The 25534-nt window shown below is 43.5% G+C and overlaps 1 protein-coding gene across 2 annotated transcripts in view; it reads right to left on the bottom strand.

The window, feature by feature from the left end:
• Positions 1–24176, bottom strand: part of LOC132578249 (mediator of RNA polymerase II transcription subunit 1-like) — a 34106-nt gene extending 9930 nt beyond the window's left edge. For both annotated transcript variants that reach the window (XM_060248164.1, XM_060248165.1), the window contains exons 1-14: positions 24084–24176; positions 21047–21150; positions 19751–19829; positions 18052–18106; positions 15822–15954; positions 14266–14294; positions 13806–13877; positions 13655–13729; positions 10706–10776; positions 9289–9354; positions 6822–6930; positions 5208–5332; positions 2611–2720; positions 537–732 (exon numbers count right to left, since the gene is read on the bottom strand). In XM_060248164.1, coding sequence (XP_060104147.1) covers positions 537–732; positions 2611–2720; positions 5208–5332; positions 6822–6930; positions 9289–9354; positions 10706–10776; positions 13655–13729; positions 13806–13877; positions 14266–14294; positions 15822–15954; positions 18052–18106; positions 19751–19829; positions 21047–21150; positions 24084–24135 — 1276 coding nt within the window. In that variant the 5' untranslated portion in view covers positions 24136–24176. The remainder of the gene's footprint in view (positions 1–536; positions 733–2610; positions 2721–5207; positions 5333–6821; positions 6931–9288; positions 9355–10705; positions 10777–13654; positions 13730–13805; positions 13878–14265; positions 14295–15821; positions 15955–18051; positions 18107–19750; positions 19830–21046; positions 21151–24083) is intronic.
• Positions 24177–25534: the final 1358 nt, after the last annotated feature.

Genomic DNA, 25534 nt, shown 5'->3' with positions numbered 1-25534 from the left:
CAGGCACCGTGCTGATAAGTGGAAGGTGTCTCTCAGAAGAAACCCCTTCAGTTGGTGAACAGGTAGTGGTTAAGAGCTGTGGACACGAATCTGGGTTTGATTCCCCACTCCTCCACATAAAGCCAGCTGAGTGACCTTGGGTCAGTCACAACTCTCTCAGCCCCTCCTGCCTCACAGGGTGTCTGTTGTGAGGAGACAAAGGGAAGGAGATTGTAAGCCATTTTGAGACTCCTTTGGGTAGTGGAAGGTGGGGTATAAAAAGCAACCCTGCTTCTTGCCTGCTTGGTGCAAAGGTCTAGATAGGCTGATAGTGCTGGGGAGGAGTCAGTAGTTGTGGTCAGTGGTGGTGGTACATGTTGGTATATGGCTTCCCTTATGTTCTTAATTAGCCAGAAGTGAAATCATTTCCAGCTTTTACATGTTGGCCATAATTATTACCCTTAAGTTTCACTTCTGGTAGTTAAACAGATCCTTAATTCCACCCACCCCCATATAATCTTCTCAGGACATGACAGAAAGAGGGGTAAAAATTATACCTTCAGAGTTAGCAATCCCAGAGATGCAGCTACTAACAAGTGTGTTGTATGCTGCTTGATGCCGGAGAACTTCAATTATATCAGGCACATACTGTAGATGCGTGAATGGAAGTTTACTGACCACTGCACCGGTCAAACAAGATGCTCCTGTACCATTGTTTATGTAATAACAGTGCTTTGGGCAATCTGGAAGACACTGAAGAGCAGTACATATTTCAATCATGGAAGAACTTCAAGGCAATCACCAATTCTCTGCTTAATCAGACCAAATATAAAATGACCCTCAGCTTTTAGCATAACACAGACCCCCAGCTTTTAGCATAGCATAGGAAAGTGCTATTGTAATTGTGTATTACTGACTCCCCCCACCCACCCCCTTGTTAAGGAAGCATTCCCTTTAAAACAGATGTATGGAAACCAAGAGTCTCTTTGCCTGTTCCAAAGCAACACATTCACATTAAACCACCAGGCTATATTAAGGTGATTACTTTCTTCAATAACCAATCTCTGCAGGTTATCAGCCCTCTGATGGAAGAGAAATCAGAAGGTTGTTTATTCCAAATGTCAAGTGAAAACCTTGTAGCTCAGTCAAAAATCATGTTATCTTTTAAGATAGTTATTTAAAAAGTAGTCTAACTGCTCTTGAACTGACTACAAATGGAAGAATCACAATGATACAAAAATGCTTGCATATATAAATGAAATCAGAGACAGAAAGACATATGAATCATCCTTTATCCTATTTATTTTAAGATTAAGGGAGAAAATACAATTTCTGAGATTCTCACTAAAGTGCTCTCAGAAAGACTGGATAGTCTCATGCAACTCACATCTGAAAGATGGGGTGTTTTTTTGGAGGGGGGGGGTGGAGCGTGGCTATCTTATATAGGCCCAATTACATGAATCACTTTTATCAAGCCAATTAATCAATCTCCTCCAAATATATGGCATGAGTTTACAATTAATTTTCCCACATAAATGTTGTAAATCAATGACCTGCACATTCCTCATATTGCAAGATTTATTCTTGGATTCACAATTATTTTTCCAAGGATGTAAGGGTAAGAACTTTGCATAAAAGGTTAAAAATAAATTCTCCAGATTGCTTTGTTCAACCATCAACAATCCAGGCTGAAAGTAGAAGGTGCTTCCCTTCAAGATCAAAAAGCCATTGGGCAAGAAAAAGGATGTACAAACGACTCTGAAACCCAAGGCATAAACCCCAAAGAAAGCTTCTCTCATTATTGCAATATGAAACCGATACATTTTGGAATTGAAATAGGCAAGCAAACAAGTGCTACAGTGGTATACTATATGTGGTGGTGTTAGATCTGATGAACCAGGCTGCACATCAACCACAAAGTCAAGCAACTTTTATGGGAAAACCAATGTGTCCATTCCCCAATCCCCACCTCCAGAAATGACAACAGTAAGATCACACAAAAGTGTTGCAGAGGAGAAAGCCATGCAAGCAAAGTAAGTGAGAATGATCATGAACCTGTCAGTAGCAGCCTTTGACTCTTCATTTCTAATGTCACTTGTTCCCATCAGCAAGTTTTCGTAACTATCCAAACTGCATCTATAATTCACGTAGTCATTACAGTAGCTTCAGACAGGTTTGTGCAAGGCCTTTGCGAGTCAGTATCTCCCCAGTTCAAGGCATTTGAATGGTTTAAAAGTCTGCAGAAATTGTATGTGTGAGTGTTTGTGCTAAACACATCATCTCACCTATTTAAGAAGGTCAAATAGTCTTCAGCAGCGCACAATGTTGTTAATTAAAGTCTGAATGGAATTTATGTTGGGGCGGGGTAGCATGAAAGTTAAAACTGTGTACAGAACTGCAGCTGTGTTTAGAGTCATGGTAGATCCCACAAATTTAGATGATGTAGTTAGGCTAAGTCAGAGGTCATGGCATTGTACCGCAGAAGTCTATTTAACATGCACATTTCCAAAAATCTACATGGCTTTCCAAAATGCAACAAACCCAAAAGAGAGGGAAAAACCAAACACATCTGATTTAAACTGTTACATCCCTCTTCATCCAGGTCCTGGTTCTTATTAGTGGGGTACTCACCACAACAAAAAAGTTGTTAACTGCTGGATTATATTTGTGTTTTTCAGAAAGGGCGTGCTGAACAATCAACTCATGAAGAGGAGCTAGGTTCAAGCCATCTATTGCAATTCCTGAAACAAAATTCTTTTCTTATGACAATGATTAGGCCATAAGATCAAAGCAAAAATCAAGTGCACCTTGGTGACAGAATTACCAGGAGACTGCTGGGTCTCTGCCAACAGAGCAACAAGGTTATGCAACTGAAAGGTCAAGATTGTCATCAACCACACCACAAATATCAATTTAATTAATTCTGCATCTTCTCCTCTGCCACTTCTCCTGCCCTTCCTATTTTCATGTGAGGACCCCCTCTGTCACCCTCTCAACTATGCATGAAAAGAAGGAGATGTGGGCATGAGAATGATGTGGGTATTATTCACTCAGCCTCTTCTTTAGATTCTGCATCTTCTGCTCACTCCTCCCTTCCATTTCTGTGGGCTGAGCTTCAAGTTCCTGAACATCAGGAAAGAACCAGTTGACCCTGAAGGCAAGCTCATGCGGATGATCAGATGTGAAACACCTTCACCAGAAGTCAAACCCTAGCATGCTCATCAGGATGGCTGTCTTTGGCATTGCCTTGCCTCAAAGAAACACCAACTCCAGAGACATAGAATAAGTCAATCCAAGACAAAGAAGATTTTTCTCCTTCTCTGACACAACTGGCCTTTGAGGGAGCCAAGCCCAGGGGTAGAATTCTAGCAGGAACTCCTTTGCATATTAGGCCACACCCCCTTGTTGTAGCGAATCCTCCAAGAGCTTACAAAATAGAGCCTTGTAAACTCTTGGAGGATTGGCAGCATCAGGGGTGCGTGGCCTAATATGCAAATAAGCTCCTGCTAGAATTCCACCCCTGGCCAAGCTCATTGGATTTAGAAATGTATAAACTCTACTCAACCCTGACCTGGATAGCCCAGGCTAGCCTGATCTCATCTGATCTCAGAAGCTAAGCAGGGTTGGCCCTGAGTAACACTTGGATGGGAGACCACCAAGAAAGACAAGGATTGCAAGGCAGAAGGCAATGACAATCTCTGAATGTCTTTTTGCCTTGAAAATTGAATGGGATTGCCATAAGTCAGCTGCAACTTGATTGTAGTTTCCACCATGCCACCATCAAACTCAAGTGGAGGAGTGTACTGTGTGTACCCAGGGCTTTTTTTTTTGTAGAAAAAGCCCAGCAGGAGCTCTGGGAAGCCATGCCACAGCATGGCTCAGCCCCACGAACCCAGCTAGTGAGCTGGGCCTAAGGAAGCCATACCACAGCATGGCTTGGGCCTGTGAGCCCAGTTGGCAAATGTTGCCTGCCTAGGAGCATGTGGCTGTCCTCTTCTGCTGGAACCCTGGTTATCCCAGGTGGAGCTGTGCTCCAGTGGGCTCTGGCACAAAAAACCCCCTGCAGGTACCCCATTTCTTGAATGCATCCATGGGGCCTTACTTCCAACAGAAAACTGAACTGCTAAGCATATTTGGAAACAAGTATTGACAAGGATCAACTTTCAAGTAAAAATGTTCAGGATCAAACTTAGATTTAGCCAAGGTGAACTTTTAGCTGTTTTGCTCCTTTTCTAAAGCTTCTCCTTTCTCCAAAGGCAGACAAATAAATTAGGACATCCAGTCAAAATTTCAGGTTTGTTCACAGAAGTTTCAAATAGGTTCTTACGACAAGTTTTGAAACTAAGTACAGCTTGCTAGATCAGGCCATCAGTCTATCGAGTCCAGCATCCTCTTTCATGCAGTGGTCAACCAGTTGCCCTGGAGAACCAAACAAACAGGGCATAAAAGCCAAGGTTCTCCCCTACTGTTGCCGCCTCCTAGCGCTGCTATTCAGAGTTTTGCTGGCTCTGTAGATGGAGGCTCCCTTCAGTCACAAACCTAGTATCCATCAATGGACTTCTCCATGCATCAATTTCACTCAGTCTTAAAGCTTGTGGCCGTCACTTACTTTCACTGGCCATCAATACGTCAGGGCCATTCAGGACATGACTAGAGAAACAAACAACACATTTATTGCCTATAGAGCATAACTTAATCTGACGGGAAAAATGGAATGCTATTTCACTGGAATTATTGGTAGGAAATAATACTGTGTAAGAGCAACTTGGAACAAACACACAAAAACAGAGATAATAATGTGTAGAGATTCTTATGGATTGTTTCCCCATGGTAAGTGAAATTTGTTGTTTTAACTCTTTTTTGGGAGGTATTTTTTGTATTTGGATGTGTGTTTGTGTCTGAAAGTCACTAATTTGCTGGTATTTTAAGGTGGTCTCTCATCATCTACTAACCCCAGTTGACCTTACTTAGGCTTCCAAGATGTGATGAGATCAGACTTGCCTGGGCTAGTCAGGTCACGTCAGTAAAATTTGTTCTTGAATCTATTGAATGTGGATAGAAACTACTAGTGTTCCTGGGATACGCTTGTAGGCAAAATATAGGTCTCCCCACACACTAACATTTATGTTAAAGAAGACTTCATAAGGAAGTATTAACTAAACATTTTGCAGTCATGTAGGAGGGAAGGAGGAGGCGAACAACTCAAAATTCTAACTAAATCAGTTTGCCTGTAAGCTTCTGTAGCTTCTCAATGTTGGATGAAGACACTGGAAAAGGTGGATGGAACTTCAGGAAGAAGCAAGCTGAGAATTTCATGCAGAGCTTTGCAGTCAGGGGCAAGAAGACAGGTTGGCTGGAAAACAGAGGTAGGAGGGATCAATGGTTAAAAGGGAGCTGGTCTTGTGAAGGCTTCTGTAGCACAACCTGAAGTCATAATCCTTTGAAGGATCTAAATCAGTGGTCCCCAACCTTTTTGGCACCAGAGACCGGTTTTGTGGAAGACAATTTTTCCACGGACTGGAAGGAAGGGGGATGGTTTCTATTATTACATTGCAATATATAATGAAATAACTACACAGCTCATGGCCTAGTTGCTAACAGGCCATGGCCCGTTATTGGTCCATGGCCCGGGGGTTGGGGACCTCTGATCTAAATAAAGCCAGCCACACAGAAACAGAACTTTTGCCTCTGGGAAGTGGAAGAAGTGGAAGTATTTGCCATGACCAGGGCTGGCCCTAGACTGTCTGGCATCCCAGGCAAGGCTAACTTCTGGCACCCCCCCCCCACACACTGATAATGTCACTAAGTCACATGGGGGTACCCAATTTGGTGCCCCCAGAAGGCTGGCACCCTAAGCAAGCACCTAGTTTGCTTAGTGGCAGGGCCAGCCCTGGACCAGACAGGCAGAGTGGGGCCTATGGAGCCACTATGGCAGAAAATAGCAACTGTGCACACTTCCATTCCAACCACACAGACCACTTAGCAAAGACGATTCCAAGTACTTAAGGGCATGCTGCTCATTATAGAAACAGGCAACTCATTATACAAAATGAAAGATAAAACCTCCCCTTCCACCAATTACTCTGGAGTGTATAACCACCGTTAAGAGCTCTCTTGGGACTTATTGAGATGGTCAGTTAAAATAATGGCTCCATTACATTTTAGCATCTGTGAGATAGTCCTGTCAATCCCAACACAGACTGAGAGGGTGAGCACATGCAACTTTTATCCAGTTTTTAATGTTCTGTCTGAGTTTTTAAAATTCTGGATTTGGTTGAATAACTTATTCTTAATATGTTTTATTTCATAAGCCATCTTTGGCAGGTTCCCGAAGAGTGGCATAAGAATTATATTAATATATAGGTGGATAGAAGAAATAATGCACATTTATGGCTCTACCATGAAAAGTCAAAGACTGTTAAAATCAAAGACAGGAGCAAGCAGCTTATGACGATTGGCTGTTATATTGTTACAATGCTTTAGTAATCTGTCAACTACTTAAAAAAAAATCTTGATAAAAGCCTTCCTCTCTCTCCTTGCTCCCCCCCCCCCCCCCGCCGTGTTGGAGAGCAGCTGAGACAAGGAGAAGACAGGAAAACTGTTGTGTGCATACCCAGTTGTCACCACAGATGCAGCAAGAAGCCACACTGCCACCACTTTTCAGAAGGAAGCACTGGGTGAACTCCCCCTCCCCCTTGTTGGTGTTGTTGAACTGAGAGGCCCTTGCAGTGCTACAAGGATCACTCAACTCAGCTTCCGCCAAAACCATTTGAAGGCTGCCCCTGGTTAGATTTGGAAATTCTTAGCCCCTTCATGAGCATCAATAATGTCCCTGGTCTTACCTATCAGTTTCTGTCAAAGAGTTCCCTATCAGTGGATAGATAGGAAGTTTGTAAGCTACATCAGACCCTCCAATTGTTACAAACACCTTCATGCCAGGTACCTGCAAGCCTGATGGAAAGGAGAAGCAAGAAGTCAGACATCTGCACACCCCCTTCATTAAACCCAAGGACTTTCAAGTCTGTTGCTCAGAGGCAGGGACTTTTCTAATAGGGCAATCTATTTGGGCTTTTTTTAAAAAATAACCCCCCCCCCCCCAACTGCTTAATTTGCCATTCGAAGTTTGCAAGACACAGTCAATCCTTCGCCATAACATATGCATGCTTTGTATAATCGTTTTTTTAAAAGTATTTGACTAGGAAAAGGGGCAGTGGGAGAGCATATGCTTGGGCTGCAGAAGGTTCCAGGTTCAATCCACAGCATGTCCAGTTGAAAAAAGGATCCAGTAGGAGGCGATGTCAAAGACCTCAGCCTGAGACCTGGGGAGTTTCTGTCAGTCTGAGTAGACAATACTGAGATTGTTGAATCAATGGTCTAATACAGTAAAAGGCAGCTTCATATGGTGTGCATATATATGTACTTGAAACAGAAAAAGACCCAACCCCAACGTAATGCAATGTCTGATACAGATATTATTTTTATTTTATTATATTTATATCCCACCCTCCCCTGATAGGCTCAGGGCAGCTAACAACAATTAAAACAACCTAAAATTAAGTTAATAAAATCACAATAAATTATTAAAACATCTCAAACGTATACAATTTTAATCCCTAGATGGCGTTATTATTAATTCTTGATTAGCACTGTTTACTGTGATGTTATTAGATGTTACTGAGCGCCTTGCATTTCTGTTTGGGTCGGGTTAAATATTAAATATGCAGTTAACACTCAGAAAACCCGAAGCCCCCTGGCGGGTCACTAGATGAGTTAGTAGAGTTTGTAAATTACATCTAGGGTTGCCAAGCCCAATTCAAGAAATATCTGGGGACTTTGGGGGTGGAGCCAAGATCAAGGCTGTGACAAGCATATTGAACTCCAAAGGGAGTTCTGGCCATCACATTTAAAGGGACAGCACACCTTTTCAATTCCTTCCTTCCATAGGAAATAATGAAGGATAGGGGCACCTTCTTTTGGGGCTCATAGAATTGGACTCCCTGGTCCAATCTTTTTGAAACTTGGGGGGTATTTTGGGGAGAGGCTCTAGATGCTATACGGAAAATTTGGTGCCTCTACCCCCAAAAAACAGCCCCCCCCAGAGCCCCAGATACCTGCAGATCAATTCTCCATGATTTTCTATGGGAATAATAGAGTTCCCAGAAGACATTTCCCTCCCCTCCCCCCGCTTTCTGACGACTCTGAAGCAGGGGGAGGGCCTCCAAACCGGGGGATCCCCTACCCCCACCTGGGGATTGGCAACCCTAGTTACATCTGCTCCCGACTGGAATGTCACGGACAGTGCATATTCTACCTGTGCTGCACCAGCCACAGTAGCTTCTGGTTGAGTACCAAATCAGATTCAAGGTTTCGGTTACGAACCACGGCTTTTTTTGTAGCAGGAACTCCTTTGTCTATTAGGCCACACGTCCATGATGTAGCCAAGCCTCCAAGAACTTATAGGGCTGTTAGTACAGGGCCTACTGTAAGCTCCAGGAGCATTGGCTACATCAGGGGTGTGTGACCTAATAGGCAAAGGAGTTCCTGCTACAAAAAGCACCCTGGTTATGACCTTTAAGGCCTTGAGTGGTCTGGGACCAATGTATCTATGGGACTGCCTCCTCCACTATGTCCCTGGAACAGCTCCACTGGTCAAAACCTGCTGGTGATCCCTGGCCCTAAAGAGGTCTGACTGCCCACAACAAGGGCCAGGACCTTTTCAGTCCTGGCCCCGACCTGGTGGAATACTCTGCTGGAATATACTAGGGCCCTGCGGGATATTCTGCAATTTTGCAGGGCCTGCAAAACTGAGATGTTCCGCCAGGCTTTTGTTTGAAGACAGAATGGTTGCTGGGCTGGCATCCTTTTTTCCTTGAGGGGAGTCTTCTGCTCCCAACGCAGTGTCTGGAAAGCAGGAATTGGTAGCACTTTATGCTATTGGGGTTTGTAATTTGTTTTTAATTAACTGATTTTATCAACTATTGTATGTATTTTATTGTTGTACTTTGCCTAGAGCCCAGCACTAGCTGGGATGAGGCAATTCATTCATTCATTCAATCAAATCAATAATAATAATAACAACAAGGACTTCTAAAAGTCATTCTCGTTATGGGAACTTGTGGCTCACCATTTTGTCCGAATGCAGCTCATCAGCAAGTGGATGCCCCGCAAAAGCAGTAAGAGGACTGGCATTACCAAGGAGATCAGCACAGCTTTGAATGTTTCACTTGGTTCGCAACTTTCTCCAGCTTTGGCTTTCTCTTGCAAGAAATTCAACTATGACTCTACCTACTTTATTTCGTTTACAATTACCTGGAGTGAGCTGTTCTTCCAAGATTTGCATGGGTGACAGATAAAATTCGAGACTCATAGGTGTTTCTACAAGATTTAAAAAATCCAAAACCACAGACTGATAAATCATGGTTACAATGATGCAGTAGTGAATAATATGACACCAATAGATATATGGGAAAAGACCCCTGGAATTTTGCCCTCCTCCTCTCTCTTCCGCTTGGAAGCCCCTGCTAAGATGAACACTGTGTTTGAGGCAGAGATGCTCTGTTTTCTTTGTACTTGAGGGTAGGCAACAGTGGGAGGGCTTCTGGAGCTCTGGCCCTGTTCATGGACCTCCTGATGTCACCTGGGTTTTGGCCAATGTGTGACCGAGAGGGTTGGACTGGATGGGCCACTGGCCTGATCCAACATGGCTTCTCTTATGTTTTCTCTTGCCTCATTTGCTTTTATAGCTTCTGGGAAATAAATCTGATGTTGACTTTTGAGTATCAAAATATTCAGATAGTCCCATAATATTTAGAAACTCCCAGACCAATAATTAAGGGGGGAATCCAAGAGAAATTCCTTACCATATGTATGAATTGTCTACTCATAAGCAGAAACTATCCCATACAGCCAATGATGTATAGGGCAGGGGTGGCCAAACTGTGGTTTGGGACCCATATGTGGCTCTTTCACACATATTTTATGGCTCTTGAAGCCCCTCCCCCCATCAGCCACCCCATAACCAAATGGATGAAGGCATTTGTCTCTTTAAATCACTTCTCCAAGCCAAGCCAGCTGGCAGCGTGGAGAATACAGTTTAAGTTATAGTTGCTTTCTTTCCACCTCTCCCTCCACCATCTATTTGCCTTCCTCTCCCTCCCATCCTTCCTTCCTTGAGGCTCTCAAACATCTGACATTCATGTCTTGTGACTCGCAAACATTTGACATTTGTTCTATGTGGCTTCAACATCTGATGTTCATGACTTGTGGCTCTCAAACATCTTGACGTTTATTCTATGTGGCTCTTACATCATGCAACTTTGGCCACCCCTGCTCATAGATAACAGCAGGAAGAACATGCAAATCACAGACAACAGTGCCTTTATCTACTGCTATGGATTTTCACGGGATGGCCTACTCCTGCAACCCCCCTCAGCTGTTTGCCTTCAGGTTGTTAAATTTTGTTGGCTTGCTACCAAGATTTGCTCAAGGCTACCTTTTAGTGGACGTTCAGCCCTGACCTGGATGGCCATCCTGATCTTGACCGATCTCAGATGCTAACCAGGCTTGGTGCTGGTTAGCACTTGGATGGGAAGTCTGGGATCACTGTGCAGAGGCGGACAATGGCAAACCACCACTATTTGTCTCTTGCCTCAAAAACACAATGAGGTCGCCAGAAGTCAGCTGCAATTTGATGACACTTTCCAAAGCGGAAGGAAAAAAGACGTACCTGCAGTTCTTGGCCTAAGGTATCCTATTTTTCCATGAAGTATTTTGGTGGTTCTCTCTGTATCTAGTGCTCTGTTTTTAAAGAATGCACAGTGAGTAGTGAAGGATGAACATCCTCAATATTCGGTAAGGCCAACCCTTGACTTCTGCCCACCTGAAGCAAGAGGCAACTGGGGAATTGCTCAGCTGATTTGCCCCCCTCCCATGTCCATCTGACCTCACAGCTCCTTCCCCCCCCACCCCTAAAAAGCAGGCAGAAAAGAATCCATCAAGAAGGCTGTGCATGCAGTCCTTTTAACCCATACATTTAAGTACGGGCACTTTAAAAGATCAGATCTGGTGATATAAAAACCAGCCAATATAAATTTGGTCTGTGGTCCTGTGGAAGAGGGTTTAATTATTGCCCCCCTACCACTTCTTGAATTGGAAATGGACCCCACACCCACCCACTAAAAGTAATATGAGCAGCAGGGCTGGTATTGTGCATATGTTTTCTTTCCCACTGAGGTTTAAAGCAGCCCGGAGGCATTTTTGATCAGGGAAACTGCATAAGGAAGACAAGGGTTAGTCAGCTACCCCCAGCACCATGGCTTTGAGCAACACTAATGCCCTCCATGTAGGGTTGCCATGCCCCCCCCCCCCACAGGCAGGGAATGGGGGTGGTAGGGGTGCCAGAGCCAGGCTGGAAAGCTCTTGAAATTTTGGGGTTGGAGCATGGGAAGATCAGGGACCTTAGTGCGGTACAATATCACAGAGTCCACCTTCCATACATCCATTTCCTCCAGGGCAACTGACCTCTGTAGCCCGGAGAGGAGCTGTAATTCCAGGGGATCCCAAAGTCCCACCTAGCAGCTCGCATCCCTACCTCCTTGGCTGTTTTTTGGGCCCTCAAAACACATTTCAAGTTCCACACAGAAGCGCAGCCCCACTGAATCAGCAGCAGCAATAGGGTTGTCAAACCCCTACTGCGGGAGGTGGGAGAATACCTGCTTTTGTGGGGCACAGGCCGGCAGGGAAAAATCCTGCCCCCAACTGGCCCAAAAGGCAACATCATCACCTCATCAATGTTGTGCAGCGGCACTCTAGTTTTCAAGCAGAACTCTATAATAAAATTGGCTACAAACCATAGAGTTTCATGAGGGAGGAGATCCCCAAAAGTACAAAGGATCCCCCCCCTGCCAGCTGCCAGGTAGGACCTGGTAACCCTAAGCGGCACGACGAATGGAGTCCACACTTCCTGAGCCCATGTCACTTGCTGCTGTCCTTCATGCCCCTGTCTCTTTCAGGTCGTGTCCTTGATGCAGAAGCCCCAGTGCAACATTATGGTAGGCCCCAGCATGGCCAGCAACCTCTCCTTTCCCCCCCCCCCTCCCACTCCCTTCTTTCTTATTTTCCAGCTGAACAATGATATAGGGTTAATACCACAGCTCAGCTGGGAAAAGAAAAGGTTGGTTAAGGGGTGGGGGGAGAATGCAGAGCCTAGTTTCATCCTCTCCCTGTACTGACCACAGGCTGGGCATCCACGTGGATATTTTGTTTGCAGTTCCTCCTTGGATCCTGCTCCAGAGGAGAGAGCCCCAGGAGGCTCTTCTCTAATGTGACATGGAAGCTCCCTTTAAGTGAGGACAGAAGCATGCAGCTGTCCAACTACGGAAGCAGCCATAGCTAAGAATAAAGTAAGAAATTCAGTTCCATGTTTCAAGTTAGCAGAGCAATGCCTGGCAATCTGTGGGGGACCTTGGTGGTGGGCACACAGATGGAGCATCATCAGTGATGGTGTGATGTCACTTCCAGGAAAAAAAATCAAAAGTGAGGTCACACCTGTCTAGGAATCCCAGAAAACTCTACGATAAAACCATAGCTGTTTCTGGTGACTCCTAAAGAGGACTGGTGTGGTTTTGGGGTTTTCTCAGGAAGTGATGTTGCACCATTGCCCAACATCAATATTTTTAGATTAATTTTCTACCACTGCCTGCAGTGGTGGCTGGGGAAAAGGGGTGGGGGTAGGGTCAGGATTTGGAAACCCTAGTAGGAAATCCAGTTTGGGCAACTCCTAGAGAGTTGGGAGTGGAACAGTATAGTTTACCCTCCATGGTTCTACAAGGAAGATTTTTGAATTGTCCTTACTCTGACACAGTCTTCCCCTGTGACCTTAATAATACCAGCACATTTCATGTTTGCTTTAATGTGTTAACAAATCCTCCTCCTCCTCCTCCTCGTCATCATGCCACTTACTATGGATCAGGCACTACACTATACTTTGGAATCTGTTTTATTTGCTTAGAGGCAGTGACTCTAAGATTACTTTGGCGATAGCAAAATTTGTTTCAGTCCTTTCATTCCTTGAATCCAAAAAAATGAAGACGACATTTCTTTTTTTCTGCTTCTCATGATTTGGAAATCAATGCACTTCAAAGGCAAGGGTTGGGACAGATTGATTAGGGTATAATGCTATAGAGTCTACCTCCAAAGCAACCTTCTTCTTCATGGGGAACAGTTCTCTGTAGTCTGAAGCTCAGTTGTAATTCCAAGAAATCTCCAGACCATCCCACCCCCCAACCTGGTGGTTAGCAACCCTGTGCTCAAGGACCGCCCTCCCCCCCCTCCTCCAAGGCCCAGGAAAGATGCAACACACACCAGAACAGAATTTTTGCCTTGAGCTGAGATAGACCGCAATGGAATTGGCATTTAGCATTTAAGAAAGTTCTCAATTTAAAACCCATTTGAAGTTCAATAGTTTTGAAAATGAGTGTGTGGAAAGCTGGGGGGGGGGGGAAATACTGTAGCACACTATCTGAAACCTCTCAAATATTATTTCATACAAATATTTTTTAAAGACCCACATTTCCAGTCATAAGAAGATCCTCTGTCCCGACAAATAGCTGTTTCCACAGCATTCCACCTGCAAAACCCAAACATGTAAGACAGCATTTTCTCCTGCTCAACTCACCTGGGCAAAAGAGACAGGGAAGTGATGTCTCTTTCCAAAGACTGCAGGGCAAGAAACACTTTGGCTTTTGTTTTGCTAGCAAAGAAAGAGAGACTTCATAAGGAGGGGAAAGGTCTTAGATGAAAGAGAACGTATAAAGTAATGAACTAACCTGCTTCCTGGAATTTGGTAAATACTGAGAAGTTCTTCCAAAATCTTTCCAAAGGTATCATAATCTTTCTTTCTTTAAAAAAAAAGCCCAATAGTTAATATTAAAATGCCATAGAGCTGGTTTGTTGACATCTAAAAACAATGAAACAAATATGACTTGCCGCTAGGCTGGCATATTGAAGGAGTGGTTATTCTCCGCCTTATTCTTTAGTTCAGATGTCTCCTTTGAATCTACCATCATGACCCTGTGTATAGATCCTGGAAAAGGATGTTCTTACTATGGACCTCTGAATCATGACATTTACAAGAGTTAAATCTTGGTGGGGGTGGGCAACCCTTGAAATTAAATTCTAACTAAATACCACAGAAAATCACCTGGCAAGTGACACAGAAACAATTCTTTGATGACAAACACATGCAACTGCAAATGCCAAGAATCCACCTGGCTGGAACACACATACCTTAGAACCTGCAGCAGGTCTTCACAGTTCTAGAAGACAAGGGGATAGAAGTTGTACAGTAATTCTATAAAATCCACAACAGTGACTGGTACACAGCAAAAAGGACAAACTGCATAAATTCAGGTTAGCTTAGCAACCCTAAAGGCCCCAGACTACCCCAAGCTTGTTGGAGACTGAAAGATTAAAAAAGGTCAGCCCTAGTTCATTCATAGATGGGAGACCACCAAGGAAATCCAGGGTTGCTATATAGAAGAAGGCAATGACAAACCATCCCTATTCATTACTTGCCTTGAAAATCCTATAAATTGTGAGCTAGCTCACACTAACTCAGCTTAGAGGGAACACTGTTTATAAGTTTCCTTAATCCACAAGGAACGGCAGGGTATAAACGTTAATATATAAAATAAATACCCTTTGGGTGGTCTCTGTGGCTAAGTTACCATGTAGCTGAGCTGGTTCACTGCAGGTAGATTTCCAGGAGTTTGTATTTCTAGGACTGCAAGTTGAAAGTTCCTTCTTGCAAGAAGTGTGGGTGTGCCCTTCCAGCCCCACCCTTTCCCAATTATTATGAACTGAACCTTTGTGGGTACAGCTAAATGAGCAAAGAGGAACTCACACTGTCCAGATGGGCTGCAAAGATGCAGCCCATGAATAAATTTTCAATGACAAGGTACATTTGAAAACAAATAAATTGATTTTCAAAGTATAGCTAGCAACTGCAGTGTATTCTCTCTACCTTTTGTCTAATGGGAAAATGACATCTTAGACTGGTATGAATGCAGCATTTGCTAAAGTTTAGGCTCATACTTAGCTTATGTTCTTGGGCGCAATGTTCATGTTCAAAACAGTGAAAGAAGGGATTATTCTAGGGTTGCCAATCTCCAGGCAATAGAGATCATTCCCCTGAAGTAAAATGCCAGTTTGGAGGGTGGACTATGGTATTATGCTCTACTGAGGTCCCTCCCCAAACCCCACCCTTCCTAGACTCTCCCCCCCCCCCAAATCTCCAGGAATTTCCCAACACAGAGCTGGCAACCCTAGGTTATTCCCACAACATTTAATAAGCAGAGATTTCTTTTTGAGTAGGAACGCACAGGAACAGTTTCAGCAGGCTTGGTGTCAGGGATGTGGCAAATGAGTTCCTACTGGGCTTTTTATACCAAAAACCCTGTGTGAAACAATAGTGATATCAGGGTGTGTGGCCTAATTTGCAAATGAGTACCTGCTGGGATTTTTTTACAAAAAAGGCCCTGGATAAAGCTGTTTAGTCAGCTGTAGTAATAGTAGTCCAAGCTGAAGGATCAATGTTCCCTCTAATTTCATCCCCCCTTCTGAGCAGAACAGTTCACATCCTGAGCAGAACAAAACTGCTGTAATCTGAAAATGGGCACTTTGCTGTTGAGCGGGGCTTCCTGTGTTAATGAGTGGCTGCTCACACACACAATTTAAAGGGAACACTGTGGAGAACCTGCATATAATCAGTCCTCTCTTCATTTTATTTCTCTGTGGAATTTATTGAACCAGAACACCCCCACCCCCAAATCTGTAAACATTACCTGAGGAGATTCTCCAGGGTGAGCCAGTTTTATCTCTATCGGTTCTCCATCTGCTTTCAACTGAATCTCTATGTAGAACATTTCAGTTGTGATATAGAAAGCAGTTCCATTGGGGCTAGTATGACAGTTCAGTCTAAAGAAAGGAGGCAAGGGAAGAGAAGTGTATTAAAAAAAACAACAGAATGTGAAGCAGATTCGCTTGCCACTTCATCTTGGTACACTCAGTGACTTCTGGTTTCCCAGTGGCCATGAGAACTCCCATATTAAACTTCAGAACCCAAGTGCTTTGTTTCTGTATCATATGAAATGCCACTTCAATGAGAAGCACCTCTAATCATTTTTGCTCTTAAAGGAAGTTCTGTTCCACAGTACCTTGCACTGAGTGCAGGAGCATCAGTGGTTTTGAAAGGACATGCCTGTCAGCTCTTTGTACCCAAGAGACAGAAAGCAAACTCAACTCCCATATTGTTTACAATGTCCTTTTCAAGGATATGATCATAGAGAGCTATAATTTAAATACTGAACTAAACTACACCCAGTCCATGGCTGATTATACAACGACAGCAACACATCTACCAATAACATGCCAGTGATGACAAGCCTTTAGTCTCCAATATGCCCCTAATAAAGGCAAACACTTTTGCTCTGTCTTTATGTGATTCCCTGTCTCTATTCTCACAGAGAGCCTACCATCCTTTTAAACTTCTCTGTCAGGTTAAGGGTTACATGTAGGTCAAGGTGTCACATTTGCCACCTATCTCATCTCTTAAAATACTGAGCCATAACCATCTCATACCTCAGGTCCTCTCTCTCCCCCTCACAGAAACATCCATAGATGAAGGAGCTCAGTGCCCTTTAATAACAAGCCCTCACTCACACAGAGCTATCATGGTTGGGCTTAAACACTGTTCCAGTTACTGAGTGCCTCCATTTATTCATTTTACACACACACAGAGCTTAAATTGTGTATGTTTATTTCTTTCCCTTAGATATGCAGACCATATGGTAAAACAAAACAAGAAGTTAACTTTATAGTATGAGGAAAGTAAAATATTAATAACAATATTTTGCTTCCATTTAAACTTTTGAACTGACTGAATGCAATTTCAGTCACCATTTTGTTTACTTCAAGTTTTTGCAAGATGGGCCTGGGGAATTTAGGGTTGCCAGCTCCAGGTTGGGAAATTCCTGGAGATCTGGAGGTGGAAAGGGAGCCATTTTCTTCAGCGGAACTGGTCTCTGTCTTCTGGAAATCAGCTGTAGTTCTGAGAGATCACTAGACCACAGGCTGTTGGCAACTCCGTATGGGAATTATTTGAGAAGTACTGCCATTGTCAGTTGTCCTGAGCACACAGGAACGTTGGAAGCAGCATGAGGGAATCTTTTGTTACCACACCAACAAAGTTTATTCAAGGTTTATTTGTGTGCAGGCACACCTGCTCAGATACGTAGAAATGGAAGTTAACAGTTCATATGTATAGAGGCAGATGCCTCTACAGAGGTGAACAACAAATTAGCATACAAGTTAATGAAGACGTTTTGATATATGCAAAGTCTAAGTCTAAGTATCAATTAACAATATAAGTTTATAGGTCACAATAACTTAGGATTTGATTACGGGGGAAAACAGTGGAGCAATAAATATGTCAAAGTAGGAGACTAATGTGTAAAAGTATCCTTCTTAAATGTTAAGAGTAATTGAGACTCTGTTGTGCTCTATTTGTCTCCTCTCAAGCATGGAATTAGCTAATAGCATCCTTTCCTTTGAGGTGGGGGGCAGTGTTATTGTCAGAGACCTCTTGGAAGGTGGAACCAGTTCTGCAACAGATTCTTCTAGGAAGTAAAAAATACTAGAGAGGACTGAAAACAGCAGGTGTGTCAATTCGTATTGGTATTTGAATGGGCTGTGCTGTGCAACAGCGGCAAAGGGTTTATAAATAAAGTTACCAACCTCCAGGTGCGGCCTGGAGACCTCCCAAAATTTCAATTAACCTCCAGATGACAGAGTTTGCTTGGAGAAAATAGCTGCTCTGGAGGGTGCACTCTATGGATTTATACTCTGCTGAGATCTCACCTTCTGCAGGCGCCTCCCCCCAAAAAATCTCCAGGAATTTCCCAAGCCAGAGCTGACATCCTTAGAAAAGTACAAGCTGAAGTGGATCAGACAACAGCCCTCTTTGGACATATAGTTTGTATTCTTACATTTCATGCACATTAAAAATAAACTTACCGCTTTTGTTTAGATAATAATTCCAATTTCCTCGTCACAGCAAACAAAGGTTCAGCTGCACACATGAGAAATTTAGTGAGTTGGATTTCACAGAAATAAGATTTTAACAATTCAGAATTTCAGGTGTTTTTGAAAGACACCAGGACAAAACTTCTGGCATACTTACTTCAGAATACCTTCTCCTCAAGTACTACTTTAATATCCTATGATCAGAGAATACATGTTCTAATTATGGATGGGCATGAACCAGGAAAATGCACCAAATGAACTGGTTTAGCTTGTAGGGTTTGTGGCCCAGTGGAACACCCCCCAGTGTGCTAAATGCACCAAACTCACAAGGATCTCCAGCTGCTCTACCTGCCCTGCAAGTTTGGTGAGAACTGGATTTACAGGATTGGAATTACCGCCCTCCAAAGTGCCTCCAGGAAAGTGCTTTCTGGGGAATGACTGCCTGTCATCTTCCTAGAAAGCACTTTCCTGGGACACCTTCCAGGTGGTTATTTTGACAGGTGCAGGTTCACGCTAGATCCTGTGCAAGATAGAGACTTCAAAGTCATAGGGGACCTCGCCCAGATGCTCCTCTGCATGCCCTCCGAGTTCCACTCCCCCCTGGTTGCTTTGAAATTAGTAACATTTAGATTGAGCAAAGAGAGTCTTTCTGGAAATACAAGCATTCATGAACAGTCATGAACCTCCACAGACAGCTTGGAAGTCCATGCCAGCTGACTTGCCAAAGCACAACCAGACAAAATTCATCACAAGCTTTAGTGCCCATCCCGAGGTCTAAACTGCAATAGAAATAGGGTTGCCACCCTCCAGGCTGTGCAAACACTAGAAATAAACCACTGCTTTTTTATGTTGCAAATAAATGCTTAAGCAATTTCTTTCATAATGATGCGATTATATTATTATCATTACAAACCAAAATTCATTAAATATCCATAGAAAAATCAGTTATTTCACACCACTCTGGTAAGGTAATACTTTCAAAATCAGAATGTTATTTCACATCACTCTCGTAAGGTAGTACTTTACAGTCCACTGTCTCAGTTCTCCTTTGCTTGAAAGACATAGACAGTCCCACACTTGTAAAGGCAATTGCTCACACATTACAATACAGTGTTACTTTGCAGCTTGCAGGAATGGTTGTGCCTGGAGATCTTCTGCTGCTACAGCTGATCTCCAGATGACCAATATCAGTTCCTCTGGGAAAATGGCTGCTTTGGAGGGTGGACTCTATGGCATTATACCCCACCAAGGCCCTTCCCTTTCTGAAGCCCTGCCCTCCCAAGGCTCCACCTACAAAATCTCTAGATATTTCCCAACCCAGAGCTGGCAACCCTAAAATAACAGCTGAATCCAATGAGGTCCACTCATACAGGAAACCTCATGGATCAGGACCTGCCCACCTCCCCCTCCCAGTGGAGCCTCCTGAACTTGTGTTCCTTAGGACAGTAGACTTTAAGGAACAGCTTAGGAAGAAAGCAGGGATCTGCAATGGGAGGGGAAATGAGTAGAAATTGCCACCCCTCTCATTTCTGAAGTGTCTCAAAAATCTTTGGAACAGTATGGTTGGGTACAATCCAAACTGGAAGCTATCTGGATCTCATGCATGGAAAGAGTAACAACAGCACATATAATGAACAGGGAAAGGCTTATATTCTATGGTCAACAGAAGACATTTCTTCAATTTAATTACCATTTATGGCTCTTTGCAGTTTCTCCAGGCAAGAGGATATGGAATGCTTTGATGTAGTTGAACGAGTCTTGGGTCTATCCTTGGATAAAAATTGCATGAAGGAGATAACAAACTATCTTTTATATTTCACCTGTCATATAAGATCTATCCTCCAGAAGCCTGCAATTAAAGGACTGGCTGGTTGAGTCACTGTTCTACAGCGCTTCTAAAGGAGCACAAACCAACCGGAAGTGAAAGATCCAAAGCATAAGGGCCCAGGTCTCTTTAATGTATTTCCTGAACCGTAACTAGAAGGAGGACTGTTCACTTCTGTATTGGAGAGAAATGGTTAAATTACACTTCAAACAGCTAGTCCATCAAATCTATGCCCTCTCCCATCTTTTCAATTTTTAGTTGTTACTCATCCCCAGCTACAGATTTGGTACTCACTAGAGTAGCCATATGGATGTCATGGCAGCATGGGAAGCTACACCACACAATGCGATCTTCGTTTAGACATTTGAAGCACATGCTCTCCCCACCCCGACAATAAAACCGGGGGGTTTTCACTTCTGGTCTCAAACAATCTCCATCAGTTCAGTTAGGGAATTTTTGGTAGAAGTGGTAAATGTTTAGTCCAGGGCTTTTTTTTGAGCAGGAATGCACAAAAATGTCGTTTAGACATTTGAAGCACATGCTCTCCCCACCCCGACAATAAAACCGGGGGGTCTTCACTTCTGGTCTCAAACAATCTCCATCAGTTCAGTTAGGGAATTTTTGGTAGAAGTGGTAAATGTTTAGTCCAGGGCTTTTTTTTTGAGCAGGAATGCACAGGAACACAGTTCTGGCTGGCTTGGCATCGGGGGTGTGGCCTAATATGCCAAGGAGTTCTTTCTGGGCTTTTTCTACCTTGATAGAAGCCCCAGCCTATTCCAATTATTAAAGCTAAGCACATACCTTCAGCACTAGCAATTTTGACTTGACAAGGAAGACTATGACTTTATATTATGACATTACGTGTCTTTGTTTCTACCCCTCTTTCAGACTAGTACTCACTCTATCAACCAACCAACTGGAACAGTCTTCATTAATGTTTGTCCTTTGACTATCAGCTAGGAAAGGGTGTCACAGACCAAAAACAAAACTTCTTTTGGTAGAATATTCAGTATACTAGGCAGGAGAAACTGGGTTTGTACTTTGTACATCCTATTATTCTCCTCAAGACACACACAGATAAAGAAGGCAAGACATCTTTTATATGTTGCAAAAATAATCCCCTCTTTTAAGTTCCACGACAGAACTTCTACCATTTCTTACCATGTAAGCACGAACAAGGTTTTCAGTTCCACTCCATGATCTCTGCGAAAATTTCAGATGCAGCCTTGCCATTAGAGCTGCTGTGGAAATAGGTTCAAAAGAATCTGGAAGCATTAAAAAGCATTCCTATTGTTAGGTGTTAATTCTTTTGTGACCACTGTACAGGGACACCGTTTACAACAATAGTGGTAGAAAGAGCCATCAAATCTCAACCAATGTAAAGTGATCGAGTAGGATTTTCAAGGCAAGAGATGGTCAGAGGTGGGTTGCCATTGTCTGCCTCTGTGTAGCAACATAGGACTTCTTTAGTTCCCCCCCTCCCCCCATTCAAACACTAGCCAGGGCCAACCCTGCTTAGTTTGTAAGATCTGATGAGATCAGGCTAGCTTGGGCAATGCTGTAGTTCCATGTAATACAATTTATTCTCATAGAATAAAAGTATCTCCAGTGAAAGATCTCATGCAGGATGTGTTGGGCAAGACCTTTCTCTGTTCAAAATCTACAGCCAGTCAAAGCAGACCATGTAGAGATAGACAAGTGATAGAGGGTAGCATTACATATACTCATAAACTAGAGATAGACAAGTGATAGAAGGTAGCATTACATATACCCATAAACTGCAACAGGCGTATAGGGGGAGGGGTTGTCCTTACCAGCCTCCAGAGGGAGCTGTAAGGCTATTCACCACAGCTTTTAATGAAAGAGAGACTTTATAAAAAATGCATTATTTTTTTTATGTATGTTTTTTCAGGGCAAATTGCGGATTTGCCCTGCATGAAATGGCAGCACAAAATGGCAGCACGAAATCGGCAGCTTACTCCGCCCAGAATGGAAACCTGCCCCGGAGAAAGGTGAGTGCGGAATCAGCCTTGCTTAAGTCTTGCAAACTGGAAGCTGTGACTTCCTTGTCTTGAGTCAATCCATCTCTTGTTGCGTCTTCCTCTTTGCCTGCTGTCCTCAATGTTTCCTAGCATTCTTGTCTTTCCCAGTGAGTTTTGTCCAAAGTACAATAGCCTCAACTGAGTTACTTAAGCTTCTAGGGAGAATTTAGGCTTGCATTAGGCATCTGTCAATACACCTGTTCGCTTCTATTAGCTTGTTATACAGATTCTGCCCTTTGCATAGAATTCTAACTACTCTAGAAGTATGCAAGCATTTCCCTCTTGTCATGACTATAAACCAGCATGGCCACTTATGATGAGACAACAGATTTGTTTAGAAAACAGGTTACAAACCACCTTGAGATATGAGTAAAGGTGGGATATAAATGTTTTAATAAACAACATTAATCCTATGCACACTGCACCTATTATTCCTCAATGTTTATTCAGGGTTGCAATTCCTAAATACCAAAGTTCCTCTGGGACCAGGATACTTGTTGAAGAAGAAACCCACAAAAGACCAAGCTACAAGGGTTCCGTAAGACAGAGAGACAAAGAGAATGCCATTCAGTGGTGTTTTCACTGTCACTGTATTATCCAACAAAAGAAACCATATCTAGCAGACATTTCCCATTCTTTGCATCCAGTTTAGGAGAAATAATTTGTAAATGATGCTAAAGGTTCCAGAAGTAGCATAGACTCAACTGGCGAGATTGAGAGCTTAGGTCAGTGATTCTCACTCAGTAGCCCTTCACCCTGCTACTAGTGGCTCTTCTAACTTTTCCCATTGTGCTACCTGTTCCATGTTTCAGGAAAAGGAGCAAGGCCCTTGTCCAACCTGGCCTGTTGTTGGCAGGTGGCTCCCACCTTGAAAGGAAACAGGAACGCTATGAGCCCTCCTGAGCTACAGGCATCATGCTAGGGGATAGAACTAAATGTGTCTCTCTGTGAACTGCAGAGGGAGTTCCATTGGTCTAGGTTCTTACTCCTCACTAGAATGAGGGGCAGTCAATTTTTTAAACAACAAAACTATTTATTTGTAACTCCATAATAGCCAAGATAAGGATGTCATATGTAGTTTGGAAAATTCCTGGAGATGGGGGGAGGAGATAAGGTTACCAACCTCCAGGTGGTGGCTGGAAATCTCCTGGAATTCCAACTGATCTCCAGGCCACAGAGATCAGTTCCCCTAGAGACAACAGCTGCTTTGGAAAGTGGACTATATAGCATTATACCCTACTGTTGTCCATACACAAACCCTGCTCTCCTCTGGCAATACCCACATAGTTTCCAGGAATTTCCCAGCCCAGAGCTCTCAACCTTACCGGAGAAGGATGGACTTTGGAGAAGAACTCAGCAGAGATGTGATGCCATGGAATCTCCTCTCCAAAGCTGCCATTTCTACAGGGGATAGGGTTGCCAAGTCCAAATCAAGAAATATCTGTGGACTTTGGGGGTGGAGCCAGGAGCAAGGGTGTGACAAGCAGAATTGAACTCCAAAGGGAGTTCTGGCCATCACATATAAAGGAACCATTCACCTTTTAAATGCCTTCCCTCCATTGGAAATAATGAGCCTTCTTTTGGGGCTCATAGAATTGGACCCTCTGGTCTAATCTTTTTCAAACTTGGGGGGTATTTTGAGGATAGGCACTGGATACTATACTGCAAATTTGGTGTATCTACCTCAAAAACAGCCCCCCCCCCAGAAACTCACACATCAATTCTTCATTATACCCTATAGGAATCAGTCTTCATAGGGAATAATGGAGTGCCCAGCAGATATTCCTCCCCCCCCCGCTTTCTGATGACCCTGAAGTGGGGGGAGGGTCTCCAAACTGGGGGAATCTCCTGCCCCCACCTGGGGATTGGCAACCCTACCAGGGGAACCAAATATCTGTAGTCTGGAAATCACATAACTCCAAGCCTCACCTGGAGACTGGCAATCCTCCCCCCAGAAATAGTTGCAGCCTTAAAACAGTAAACATCTTAACTGCTGAAAATACTACAGTACCATACCTAGAGCACCCAAGAAAACTCCACCATATAGAAGAGAAACCTACCCACCCCTTAAAAGTTAGCCTCTCGTCACAAACTCGGAACTTAACATGTACAAGCCCTACAAATAGCCACCATATTTCTATTACCATTTTACTTACTAATTTCTTGCAGCCCTTTCTCCTTTTCTTTGATAAATAAAGACACTGCCATCCTTATTTGCTCACCATATCCCCCACAGATAACAGCATCGATTCCTTGCCGGGATTAGCAGAGATTTAAATAAAGAGGAGCCATGTTAGTCACATGACTTTCTGAGACAGTCTTTCAGGCCTCGGGTTGCCAACTTTAGTTATATTGTTCTTGCTCCTGTGTCTTTTACAACAGCCTGAGGTGCCAACATCAAGCAGGTGAAGCTTTTCTAGGCCACTTAAATACTATGAAAAGCTTTACCACTCCATACTGGCATAAAGCTGCTGAAGAAAGCACAGGGGAAGTAAAAAAACCCAACAACACCAACCCTTCTTTATTAGGATAGCCAAATAACTTTGAGGGAAATGTCATCTTTTAGATAATACAGCCCAAACCATTACTTCCATCTTCAGAGACACAATAACTGTATATGATCAATAAATGGAAATCTACTGGTGAACCTTTCTGAGGCACCTATGGTTTAAGATTGTGACTAGTTTTCCTGGGCAGACATCCTGTGCCTTTAAGAGCTGCCGCCTGGTAATTATAAATCAGGTGCAACCTTGCCTGCCCTGTGACCGTATCATCATTGCTGAACCTCCTCACTTTCTGCCTGTCTTGCAAAAAGCAAATATTCTGTGTGTATGTACACACACACACACACACTTCGGCTAGAGTTGCTAACCACCAAATGGGGGCTTGTGCTCTCCCAGAATTACAACGGATGTCCAAACTGCAGAGATCAGTTCCACTGGAGGAAATAACCACTTTGGAGGGCATACATTATGCCCTGACATGGTTAGCACAGGCTAGGCCAATCTCATCAAATCTCCAGAAACTAAGCACGGTTAGCCCTGGTCAGTATTTGGATGGGAGACCACCAAGGAATACTGGGGTTGCAATTCAGAGGCAGGCAACGGCAAACCATCTCCAAGTGTCTCTTATCTTGAAAACCCTTCTGGGTCATCATAAGTCCATTCCAACTAGATGGAGGGGGGAACATCTATGGCACCACACCTTTGCTGAGGTCTCTCCCTTCCTCAACTAGGGTTGCCAATCACCAGGGGATCCCCTGGTTTGGGGACTCTCCCCACACTTCAGGGTCATTAGAAAGCAGGGGGGAGAGGAAATGTCTGCTGGGCACTCCGTTATTCCCTAAGGAGACCAATTCAATGGAGAATTGATCTGGTATTTGGAATTCTGGAGGGGGGGCTATTGTTTGAGGAAGAGGCACCAAATTTTCAGCATAGCATTCAGTCCCTGTCTCCAAAACACTCTACAAGTTTCAAAACGATTGGACCAGGGGGTCCAATTCTATGAGCTTTTTATATGAATCGTACTTTTTTGGATGAATTTTAATCACCGGAAGTATATGTTGCAATGTATCTTTTAATACTGTTGTGCCATTAAAGGTATTTTG

Source organism: Heteronotia binoei, chromosome 10 (genome assembly GCF_032191835.1).
Source record: "Heteronotia binoei isolate CCM8104 ecotype False Entrance Well chromosome 10, APGP_CSIRO_Hbin_v1, whole genome shotgun sequence".
NCBI classification, from domain to species: domain Eukaryota; kingdom Metazoa; phylum Chordata; class Lepidosauria; order Squamata; family Gekkonidae; genus Heteronotia; species Heteronotia binoei.
Note: the sequence above shows the minus strand (reverse complement) of the source record. Positions and strands in the feature narration are given on the sequence as shown.